This window comes from Lepisma saccharinum, chromosome 4, assembly GCF_977018435.1.
Source record: "Lepisma saccharinum chromosome 4, izLepSacc3.1, whole genome shotgun sequence".
Lineage (NCBI taxonomy): Eukaryota > Metazoa > Arthropoda > Insecta > Zygentoma > Lepismatidae > Lepisma > Lepisma saccharinum.
The window spans coordinates 114,456,480-114,469,404 of record NC_139232.1 but is presented as its reverse complement, the minus strand read 5'-3'; the positions used below and the strand labels follow the sequence as shown (position 1 = coordinate 114,469,404).

Here is a 12,925-nt window from a genome sequence, read left to right as displayed (position 1 = left end):
ACCCACTGCTGATGATGTTGACGCAATTTGTGGATCCTTGTGTTTATTTTTGTCCTTTATCAAAACAGGTTTAATTGTTTTCCTCAATTGTGAAGCAGAATGCAGTCTAAAATTTTCCCCGTGTTGTTTTTTAAAACTTTCATAAGACCGGTCAGATTCTGGTGGCACTTTCTTCCAACAGAGGTTACTTAGATATGTGTCATTTCTTCTATTTTCCCAATCTGTAACAGAATTAAATCTGTTTGTAGTATAATTTTCTGATGTGCAAGGGCTTTCCTTGTTTATTGATTCCTTTCTTATCTCCAGCAATTTAGGAAAGTCTTTAGCAGAGGTCGCATATGTTCGCCGTTCATTTCGTGGATCAATTCCAAAAAGTACTTGTTTCTTTGCATCTTGATAGGAGATGTTGTTATAAGCAATCAGCCTTTGTATTTCTCTCTCTTGCTCCCATCTTACACAAGACTTATCGGTAGATAAGTGGTTTCCCTTGCAATTAATACATTTAGGACTGGCATTGCAGATTCCGTGTTCCGCTTGACCGCATCTATAACACACGGGAGAGGATTTACACTGTGTTTGTGAGTGTGAGAAACGGAAACATTTCTTGCATAAAATCACAGATCTTACTTTTGGCTTCACTTCAAATATTTGTCTCCACAACTTCACTTCTTTTGGTAACTGTTGAGATTGGAATGTTACACTAATCAGTTTAGTAGGTTCTTGTCTTACTTCCCCATCCTCATTGAAAAAAGTTTTCTTCATCCTTATTACATCTATTATTGGAACTTCAGCTCTAATGTCTTCGATTATCTCGTCTACTGGGATGTCGGTAGGTACACCATATATTAATCCTTCTCTCACTAATAGACCTTTAGGAATTCTGGCTTCTAAATGGTATTTTTCCTTGATGAATTCATTTTTAGCAAATTTATTTGCATCATATGCTGTGCGAAATGACAATTTTGCCTGCTTCAAACCACTTTGTTTAACGAATTCAACATCAACCTTCTCCTTACACAAATTATAACCTAATTTTACCGTATTCAGGCTCTGTGATCCAGGTAATGTACTGTCCACCAACACGATATATGGGCCTTGATGTCGCTCATAATATATAGACATATCATATGCCTCATTTTTATATTTAGCAACACCAACCTTTGTACTTGCACTTACTTTCGGATTTTTGGGGTTTTTCTCCACTTCAGGTTCCGTGCATTCTTCATTAGATCGACCTCTTTTGAAAGAAGTTTATCACTAACTTCCATTTCCGCTAACTGTTCAGGTACAATCACATTCATATCACTCTGGATTGCTTGCATTAAATTTTCTTCATTAATCTTCACATCCTGAGCCATCTTGGGAAATCACAAGCGTTTTTATTTCGCTTTTCTCTTTCACATATCAAATGTAAAATGTACAGAGAGATTTAATCTTGTAACTCTAGAACTATTATTCTCAAATCAAACTTCAATTAATTAGATCTCAAACTAGAAAAACAAACAATTCAACACGCTATTCACACAGAATCCAAACGATACCACCATGAAAACTCAACTTCCATTAATCGAATCCATATTACGAGTGATGATCAATTGAAAAATAACTTTAAAGCAAAGGGCATCAAGATATGACTAATAAAATTGCAAAGAAAGAGAAAGGCCACCTTTCACCTTCAGCCACGAATTAAAGGTCGTTTTGAAGGAAGAAAGACAACAATTTTGTACTTTCTATTTTTTCTGCTGCTTCCCAGAGGATAAAAAAAACCGCATGCCACTGGTCTAGAACTATATATGTTCTGGAATTAAATCTGTTTTTAAAACCTGTTGAAAAACTATACATCTTGAAAAAGTATAAATTTAAAAATAATGTTTTACATGAACAGTGCTATGTGTGCTGTTCTAAAATAGAATGGCTCATGATTATACAAACACATAAATGTAATGAAAAGGTTGTTGTGCCACTGACCTCAAGCATATATAATTTCAAAGTTACGAAGAAATGAAATAATATTGATATTTACAACATAAACATTTATTTCGTGTTTAGTTTTCAATTTTATAAGCATTTCATTAACTCATACAAAGCTTCAATAAAACATGACACTTGCCAAAAAACAATACAAAGTGTAATCGCTATTTCTTTTAAACAAACGTCATATTTGAACATTAACATTCGTTTTAAAGTAACATAAGAAATTATAAAAGAAATAAAGGCTCGTGAAATATTTTTCGTAATTGCCTTACAATGTACATTATTCAATGTAATGTAGCTCTATGAATAATCAAATATTCGATCATATTTTCCATCCGTTTCTCTTTGATGGAAATTATTCATTGGCTATTTCTGTTTGGTTGAGGCAAAGCCCGACCATTTCCACTGCCATCTCTGGTGTTATTGTCCTTCCAAAGATCTCTTCCCGCGATATCCCCCAGGAAGAGTGACGCAGCCTCTCAGCGTGCAGATCGGGATTCCGGTGGGCGTGCAGTAACACCGGTTGCAGTCCTGCCGCCAGCTGTCGCCGGGAGTGCATTGCCCTGTTGGGACACAAAACATCTGCATTCAGATACACAAGTCTCTCTACGTTTAATAAAACCTTGCAATAGGAAAAGCGGCTAGCGACAGCTTTAGCAGCTTGAAGATATACTGTGAACATCGACTGTTATGAGCAAACCTAACCTATTCACATGTTTATTTCTGCTAGAAGATTAATATGTGAGTACGTTAGGCAGGTCAGGTTTGGTGCTGTCTTCAAGTTGCTATGGCTGTCGCTAGCCGCTCGTCACAATAGGGTGCTAATTACACATTTGACCCTATGCTTCAGTCAAATCGGCACTTGGAAACTACTAGCGCTACAGAGATAAAACTTATTGAACTATTTTGGTACTTTTTCTTGCATGTACGTATTGCTTGCATTGTAGAATTGTTTCTCTTGTAGTCTACGGTTGTTACATGCATAAAAACATTTATCTTTAGTTTCCTTCATGTCTGATGAAAGGAGCGTGTGTTCTCCTGACACGTCACAACAAAAAACTGTGTTTTTTGCTTGTAATAACCGTAGACTACAAGAGAAGTATTTCGGTACTGTTGTGCTGTACCGTCCAACACATTACTCCAGTCATTCCCAAAGTGCGCGCCGCGGAATGTTCCAATATTTTCACCGAAATGATATGATTGTTCCAAACTTGTGCTTATTTAGTACTTTTTACATGTAAAATGTTTCTGAATTTGAAATATTTTTAACTCAAGGCAAGCAACCTAACCGCACCAACTGAGCGTTGCAAGTGTTAAATAGGCCTACATTCTGACTTGGGCGCCGCGGGAAAATCTTGAAACACATTAATAACAGCATATGCTGGGTATAATGCGATGACGTAGTGATAACGTCATCACCTTGTAAGCAAGGGCTCCCGGATTCAATAACATAGTTCGTTCGATTTCCACTTTAAAGAGTACTTCCAGTCGCAATTAGCGTGTCTGTGCATAAAGTGGACTTAAAACTCGAACAACCTCAATGATCTCTGCTGAATAAAGATTCTTTTAAAAGTACTATTAATCGTGTTGGTCATATCTAGATGAAAACTATTCTTCTTACAACAAAAACAAGGTGGCTACTCACCGGGAATTTTTTGAATTCCGGGAATTCTGCGTGAATTATTGGCTCCGGGAATTATGCGTGGATTCTGCTTGAATTTTTCTCCGTAGACGTGAAAAATTGCAACTTTTATTAATCCAAATCCTATTGAATTTATACATATTTATTAATGGCCTGAGACAAATTTTTCACAGTTCAGTTTTTATTTTTATCGAGGAAGGAAAATAATGTTGTGTGGAAAAAAATAGAATTCTCTCGATCTGATTACTTTGTTACTGTCCTTTGTAGAGCGATCTGATAGATAAAGATTAATGTAAGATAAGATTTCTTGAAGATGATTAGGTAGATTTGAGTTTGAAGTTCTTACACAATCAACAATTTTTCGCAGGTTAGAATATATACCATAACATTTGTGTGACTTGTGTTTGTAGATGTATTTCGAGTCTGAGTATGTGAAATGGCAAATGTAAACTAAAGACCTCAAATTAAATGTTATAAATATATCGCTTAAATAAATTAAATTAGAACTTTTAGATATATTGGAATCACACAGACACTTTATATTGTTACCATATTTGTGTGTGCATATCAGTGGCACAACCCAACAAGGGGGAAGGGAGGCATTGCCCCTCCCCCAACCTTGAATGGAAATCAATTCTAAGGAGGGCAAGGGGGCAAACATTGATGGTCAAGGTCACCTGCAGAGGGCACAGAGGGGCAATTATCCCCCTCGATTTCAATTTTTTTTAAAATAAAAATACATGTCATAAAATTTTCTCGCTCGCAATGGCTGTTTTTCTTAGTCTCGTCAAGTTCAAAGCCGTAGCTAGGTAGCGGCGGGAGTCGGCCCTGGCCGCCGAACAATCTAAATGATAAAAGTTGTAAAAGAGAGAATGCCATGGCGCCTCGTGAAATTATTTGCGCCATATTAAATCAGTATTGTTTATAGTTTGCAAAGAAATGGATTAAAAAAATTCTTTTTGCTTCACTCGCAATATGATTGTTTTTTTAAATGCATTGTAAATTACCAGAGAGAGGAATAGACCTCTCTTAATTGATTTTGTCTTAAATTGATGGGGAGGAAAAGGAGCGTGCACATTTGAGAGACAATTTATATAATTTTTCCTGTTGGTTTGTTATGAGGTGGATGAATGATTATGTAGTGAATATAAATAATAGACCTACATGCTGTGTGTATATATATATATATGTGTGTGTGTGTGTGTGTGTGTGTCTATATATATATATATATATATATATATATATATATATATTTTACAGAAACTTTGAATGCATACACAATTTAGTGTTGCCATGTATTTTACATCACTCTATTTTGAATATGTGTAAAACATATGTTGTACATGAAAGTTATACATATTATATGTAACAAAAGAGTAATATTCGGAATGCATTTATCATGCATTTTCTGCCATTCAAAAATACAGTTTGTGTACTTGTTTTCCATTATTAATGAATGCGAAATTGAACGTATTTTTAAAAAAAAAAATGTTTAAAATCGTTTGATTCAACACAAATGCTTTAACACTGGACTTCAACCCCCTTTTTGTGTAATTTACGAGGATGATAACGTCTTTGACACTAACACTACTACTACTACTAGTAATAATAATAATAATAATAATAATAATAATGTCATTATTATTATTATTATTATTATTATTATTGGTAAGTTTATTCTGGTACTTGCTCCACCCCCAGATAAAAGTTCGTGGTTGGCGCCTCTGGTTCATGTGTGTGCGTGTTGAGAGGCGGTAATACGCAAGGTTGAAATAGAGAAAACATCTACCTGTGGTCTTGAATTTTTTGAAAATTTGCCTTGAAAACCGGGAATTTTACTTGAATTTTATCATGGTCATAGAGTAGTCACCCTGAAAAACTTCCAGCATTATCTTCCAAGCATCAACTGTTGGGAAAAAGTAAAATGTACACAATAAACGTGTGCCAATCGTGAGACAAAAATTGTACGTTTTTCAATTATGAGAATATTTAACGTATTCTGTCTGACACCCGGAAGCAAATTGTTAGTAATTTTAATGAAGAGTATAGCGTACTTTTCACACTTCTTCAATAATTGAAACGCACGATAATTATCTTTATTTCTACAACGCCGTTGTTAACCTCATACTCGCCACCACGTTGTTTACATATCTACACTGTCCTCATGTATTACATATTGTCTACACGTCGAATGTAGACAATCGCTGTTTACACCTAGACGGACATCACTGATCTCAACGATGAAGGTGGTGATTAGGTGAAATTGAAGAAGAGACACTCATAAAGTAACAGCTATGTCCTCACAGGCCAGGATTTGAACCCGAAGTTTTCAGTGGTGAGATCGTGAGTCAACGACTCGGCTCAGAAAACTTACCAATTGCATATATCTGTTCTTATTAACTAGAAAGTTGCGCTTATAAAAATGCGTACAGTGTCTGTAAAAATAGCACTTACCCTCCACAGACCGCTTCCCTCTGGATCCTCCTCCAGGAAGCGTGACGCAGGCCATCAGCGTACAGGCTGGAATTCCGCCACGAGAGCACCAGCAAGTGTTGCAGTCTTGCTTCCAGACTCGGTCTTCTGTGCATCTGTTACCTAGGGATGGGGGAAAAGCTCATGTTCAAGCATGGTATATTGTCATTGCCATTCGTATCTGTTTGCTAAACCAATCGTAGCTTATCTCTATGTTATGTGATTGGATTATGCTTCTTCTATTTCGCTTGTCTCTCACCTATCCTCTTTGCAGTGCCGTGCCCAGGATTTTCGAAAAGGAGGGGTTTGTATACTTTTTCTTGCAATTCAGCAGTGGCGTCTCGTGGCCTCAAATTTGGTCGGGGCTTATTTTTTAAAGAATTTAAAATATAATGACAATTCACATGAATTACAAAAAATAGGTATTTTTTCTTCTAGACTACAAAACTGGACTTACTTTTTTGAAAGAATTTAAAATGTAATGACAAATTACATGAATTACAAAAAAACGGGTATTTATCTTCTTCTAAACTACAAAACTGGACTTATTTTTTTAAAAGAATTTAAAATATAATGACAATTCACATGATTACAAAAGAAACAGGTATTGTTGTGAAACATGCCTTTCTACGAACGTTGACTCCTGTTCTTCTGCTCAGCAAATTTTGTTATTACTTTTTCGTTGAAGCCCTCTTTGTTTGAAATGTATTCTATCTCTATTGTAAGCAAGTGCCAAGGCATTTGGTCTGTCTTGTCCCATTGCATTTCTTAAGCAGGTTTTAATACGCTTCAATGTGCTGAAACATCGTTCAGATTCAGCTGTTGCCACTGGAGTTATTAAAACTATGTTTGTCATTTTTACTGTTTCTGAAAAGGTATCCTCTAAATAATTTTAAATAAAAAATGAATGCAATATACTGATAGAGTTTATGTTTTTCAACTCTTCACTACAATAAAGAACACGAAGTTCCCTCTTTAGTTTTCCCTCTTCTATGAAGGGATAATAAATCTGGGAAGATGCCTCTGTTTAAAGATTGCTCTCTTTCATTATGTCCTCGTAGAGCAAGTTCATGTCGACCACAGAATTTTAAGCAATCGATAATTCTATTTAATATATGCCTATTTTTCCGGACAAATTCATTGTGTCTTGTAATTGACAGCCTATGTCCTTCATCAATTTGTGTTCGAACATCAACCCTGCCAAACTCACTGAAACATAGCGAATGAAAGCCACCAAAACACTACAGAACAACACGCGAGATCGAACGCGACGCAACGGAACTAGCCCCGAATCAGCACTCAAATCCATTGCACTCTTCCCTCCTCTCTCTGCTAGCACGTGACCTTCACTGTAGCGTAGGTGGGTGTAGGCCACGCCTTCCTTTGCGACGTGCCCCGGAAAAAGGATAATTGACATCAATGCCGCTAGGAGCGCTGTCGTATCCATTGCAACAGACGATGAATTTCCGTGGGTAAAAATCGCCTTTTAAAAGACTGTGTGATAGTTATGCGTTATGGTGATTGATAATTACGTGAATACGTCCGTTTTTATTTAGGGGCTAAGCCCCGGAAGCCCCAAGGAACGAGACGCCACTGCAATTCAGCTCTCATTTTGTCATATTTTCCTACCTTTGACGTTCTTTTTTTAGGAATACTGGCCCAAAGGGGGGGGGGGTTATAACCCCCACCAACCCACTTTTGGGCACGCCACTGCCTCTTTGTTGCCTTATTTCCCTTTAAACGTTACATTCTTATGATGACGTGTAAAAGTCACGTCCGCGTGAGACTATCCAAAATTCTCAAATGGTAATGTTCTATATCAATGTTGTTTTGACTTACACATGTCTGTTACATGTTGTTGTATTATTCTTATCAACACTGTATAAAAGAATTTATATCTAGAAATTAAGAAGAGGAAGAAAAAGAATTATTGTAACTATAGCAACAATAAACAAAATATGGAAGCCGTATGATTTCTTGTTCCTAAACTTTCTTTTCTTTAAATATAGCGTTAATTTTTAAAATACTGCAATATTGTTTGCATGGAGAATCGTTCTGCAAGTGCAAGCGCAGCGGCGGGTATCAATTACATCCTATGGGGTGTAAGGGGTGACCCTTTCTAAAGACACTGCATTTGGTAGACTAACGGGGCTCTGGCGACTGAACTCACGGCCAGTATAATCTTGTGTGGGACTTGTGTGCTGGGCTTATGTCTTTGTGATTGTCCTATCATCTTATCATCATTCATCCTCATCTTTGCGACTAGAGAAAAGTTGCAGAAAAGCGGAATAAAATGAGCCAATTCAATCGATTAATCAAGTATATCCCATTTAAGGACGCGACTTCGGACTCTCCGTAGAAAACCTTCTGTTAGGTTTTTAATACCATGAAACTATTGCAAATACCTAGACAACAGGGCGCACACGTAAACCACTTCCATTCCCTTTTATCGAAATTTACCACATCAACAGGGTTCTTCAAAACTCCATAAAGTTCACTCGAAATCTTAAAACTTCAAAACGTTTATCTTACTTCAGCGGACACTTACCGACAGATCTCTCCTCTCGAGAATTTTCGAGATCCAAGTCGTCGATGCCAGGAGGGCAGGAGAGCCTTGTGCACGCCTTCAACCCATTCCTGGAACACCAGCATCTGTTGCAGCTTTCCAGCCAGCGGGTTCCTGGAGTGCACTCGGAACCTGGAAGTGGAATTTGTATCAAAGCTTTATAATTGAAAACATCCTTACTACCAGGTACTAATAGGCATACATGGCCGTATACAAGAAATAGTTTAATGGGTTCATCAAATCCATTCCATTATTTTTATTAACAACTAGCTGATTACCAGGTATTTATTTATCCCAATCTTCTATTAGACAGGAAAATAATGAATTCTAACTATAGTGTAAAATGTAACTAATTTTATTTACAGCTATTTAAAAGTATAAGTACAGTAAACAAATTATAAAGTAAAATCTTTTACAAATTCACTATAATATTAATTTAACTCAAAACTTGATTTAAAACAACATTTTTAGTTTCACTTCCAGGAGCAAGAATAAATAAATGGAACAGCATTGGGAGTGTCACTATTCATCTTAGCGACCCCGAAAGCTATGGATTCCACACTAATATCGGTCGTTTTCGATTATTGTTACATGTCATCCCTTCCCATCCCACCCCTAGGGCTGTCTTACCCCCACAGTATTTCTTTCCAGATTGTAAGTCATATGTGTACCAAGTTTGGTTGAAATTGCTCCAGGCGTTCAAGAGTTATGCCGGAACACACATACATTTCATCCATTTTTATATATATATAAATAATATAGATAGATAGATAATTGACAACACAAAATCCGGATAAATAATGTAATATTTAAAAGGGGTCTGATGTTTTTAAAATATATTTATGTTTACTAAATGACCGACAGGATTGACATCATTTGGTCTAATTTGAGTTAGTACATAAAAATTGTAATGCTAAATTTGTATTTGTTCCTCTGAAATTCAAAATTTTAAAAGATTAATTTAATTTCAGAAATGTAATATTCGTCACCATGTCGTTAAAGACAAAAATGGTAATTGGGCACTTTTGGCATTGTAAGGGCAGTTTCACTTTGGTTATTCCCCAGTTCGTTACTACTTTGTTTTGAAATGTTGATTTTGCTCAAAATTTCGGAACGGGATGTAGACTCATCAGCTTCCCCTTGCGTACGCTAGTGTTGATAAGCATTACAAACAGTAATTAGATTGTGATAATTCTTTAAGTGTATAATAATGAAGCAGTGTGGCCCATGTAAGTTAGCGCCACTGTACCTACAATGCACAAGAATGATATATCCACGGACACCAAGTGACACAGAACAAAATCCACTAGAATAATACAGAACGTTTTCCATAAAACCTTATAGCTAAAAGCAATGGTAATACGATTAGCATTCAGATGCAGTCAGTTTCATGTAAATATATTCTTACCTTCTGCAGATGCGTGCTGTAGTATCGATGCTATCACTAACACTGCTAGGACACTGGCGCCTAAGGTCATGATGGCTGATTCTTTCTTGTTTTCCTGAAATAAGAGTACCGAGAAGAATTTACTTCAAATCTAACTAACTAACTCTCTAGCCTTCTTAAACACGAAGGTTCATGGCTGCAGCAATACAGGCCTTCCTTCCATCTGTCCCTATCTTGAGCAAGATATACTCTTTTCCATCCCTACCGATTTTACTTCACATCTGATTTACAAAATATTATTTCTTGGTAATAGACCTACAATATTGAAATTTCCCAATGTAATAATCGGCTAGGTTTATCTTGCAGTACTATATGCGCCGGCATCTCAAAATAAAGTTTGTCGATGTGCAGTGGCCTAGCGACAATTTTTCTTTGGCTCCACATCAAATTATAAAATACACGGTCACAACTACCAGATCACAAGAAATAGTCTAGTTTACTATATTTGAACGCGAAGAAAGAAGCTAAATATTTGGAATCGTCCCGAACACTAATATCAGGGTTTTTATGTTAGGGTAGTCAACACTGTTGTCTTATGTAATAGAGAGTCTTATATCTCCTAGATAGCTAGTTTACGTATAGATATAGAGAACCTGTCCCTTCGTGACTGCAAAGATTCCTGTATCCCCTGCAAATTAATAACAATAATAAGCTCCAGTGTTGCAAACCAATGTTGTTTTTTCGCTAGGAGCTTCAATATGTAACATTCGTATTATATCGTTGTCCAATATAAAAACTTATTGCAGTGGTACCTTGTCAACGTCAAAACAGTCAGTTATGTGAATACAGGCATGTTTCACGTAGTTATAAGCCTAAAGTTTCAAATATCGGAATAATTTCAAGTAATCCTATTTCGTTAGGTTGAATTCACACTATCAAAAGTTTAACATATTTTGGTAGATAAGTAGGCCTATTAGATTGGCAACTCTGAGCAATGTAGTTGGCGATGAGTTGCTGCAAATCCCCTCGTACTGGTGCGGGCCCATGAGACAAATTGGCGTGTATATTGATTTGGTTTGTTTTACCTCTTTTTTCTGTCATTTTGGGCTAATCGCGAAGATGAGGATGAGTGATGATAAATGAAATTGATGAAGGAACACTCACAAAGAACACCCATGCTCAGACTGGGATTCGAACCCCGGACCCTTAGCATCATAGCGCCTCGCTGACCACTCCGACACAAGGTCGGCAAGTTAGCATTTAAGCGTTAGGCCACACCCCATAAATATTTTGTCTCCCACCGCTTGAATTCGATACCTATCGAAACAAAACTTTACAAAATGTGCATATTTATCTATCGTTTTTAAAATTTAGCAAATATTGCAACACTTCGCAACTGTTAACTATAAATTCGTAATGAAGCTCTGAAAAACTGTTGTCTTGCGATTTTTTTTTTTCAAGAATTGATCTCCAACATTAGTTCAAAGGAAACCTGTGGTAGAATACTACTGATGTCAAATCCATACATGGATTAAATACTTACTTAAGCACAAAGAGAGCTGAAGTATATCCAAAGGACACTTGAGAAGTTCTGCGCCATTAGGAAAATATCTGAACATATATGAATGTTGCCATCAGGGCTCCTATCGGGATGTTGTGGTTTTCCCCCTGGCCTCATTAGACGCACGTAGATCCTCAAATCAGTAAACTTTTGTTTTTCTTTTGTTTTCTTGTCAGCTTCCGGAGTAAAGCAACGGAAATATTAGTCCTTGGGTTTGCTTTTGCATTGTTGATTACAGAGCTCAACTTGCTTCCTTTCCTCAAATAAATTGCTTCTTAATTACAAAGATTAGGATGATTATGTCCACATATATACGGTATGTCCAACGACTGTTTAAATATCTTTCTATCTCTTCCCATTAGCTCTCATTTACAATAAGAGAAAACCAATTGAGTTTGTTCTGCTAGTGACGTCACACTTGTTATCACACAAGTTTTGTATATCACTAGAGGCTAGCAGGGCGGTAAAAAGAAAATCCTGCCCCGATCCCAATTTCGGAAATAATTTCCTGATTTTCGGAATCCCAAATCGTCCGGAAATTTCATATGGTTAAGTTTTCTGAATTATATAAGGTTCAAATAACATTTTCCGTTCGAGAAATGCAAAACAACCTATCTTCAGGGATGAATAATATGTATAATTTGAGATTTTCATGTGCATATACGTGTATATTAGGAATTGTCTGTTCTGAGATGGTTGATCCCCTCAAACAATTGCATTAGGCGAGAGTGCTGGAGTATATTTCTTCCAATTGAAATCTTCCAAGGACAATTTAGTGTTATATGCGAAATAAATTGCATCAAACTGTTAAAATTAGTATTGTTTCTTGAGAAACTTATGACCCTGCATGTGACGTAATCTCATAGTGTTAGATAAAAATCCCGAACATATCCGCTCACCTATATAAAATCCATCTTGGTTATGTAAAGTGGGATCCATGAGTTTTACCGTGCAAATTGTCCATGACTATTTTCATTATTTTGTTTTACATCTCATGTGTTTTTAAGAGATCGATTTTTATGTATGCTGGTGCAGAAGTTGTCAACAGCTTGTTTTGAGTTTTCTTTTAATTCTTCAGGCTCTTATTGGGTCAAATAAAGTGCACGAACATGGTGATGGACAATTTCCACGGCAATACTCATAGATCCCAGTGTACCAGATTATTTTTATACTGATAATGTGCCTGTCCATTTGGTGTTGATTCTTAACATTTTTACTTGAACGCAATTGAAATTGAGTTGAAGGAAGTGATTTATCGTACCCTCCATCCATCCATCCATCTACATGAATAGATATATAATTCATGCAGTTAAGAAATAAATA

The 12,925-nt window shown here is 36.4% G+C and overlaps 1 protein-coding gene across 1 annotated transcript in view; it reads right to left on the bottom strand.

Moving 5' to 3' along the window:
- LOC145987062 (uncharacterized) overlaps positions 1–11,714 on the bottom strand; it is a 56,231-nt gene extending 44,517 nt beyond the window's left edge. The window contains exons 1-5 of the mRNA XM_083121519.1: positions 11,585–11,714; positions 10,063–10,156; positions 8,637–8,786; positions 6,071–6,211; positions 2,398–2,537 (exon numbers count right to left, since the gene is read on the bottom strand). Of these exons, the coding sequence (XP_082977645.1) occupies positions 2,398–2,537; positions 6,071–6,211; positions 8,637–8,786; positions 10,063–10,132 (501 nt within the window). The 5' untranslated portion in view covers positions 10,133–10,156; positions 11,585–11,714. The remainder of the gene's footprint in view (positions 1–2,397; positions 2,538–6,070; positions 6,212–8,636; positions 8,787–10,062; positions 10,157–11,584) is intronic.
- Between the last annotated feature and the right edge of the window lie 1,211 nt (positions 11,715–12,925).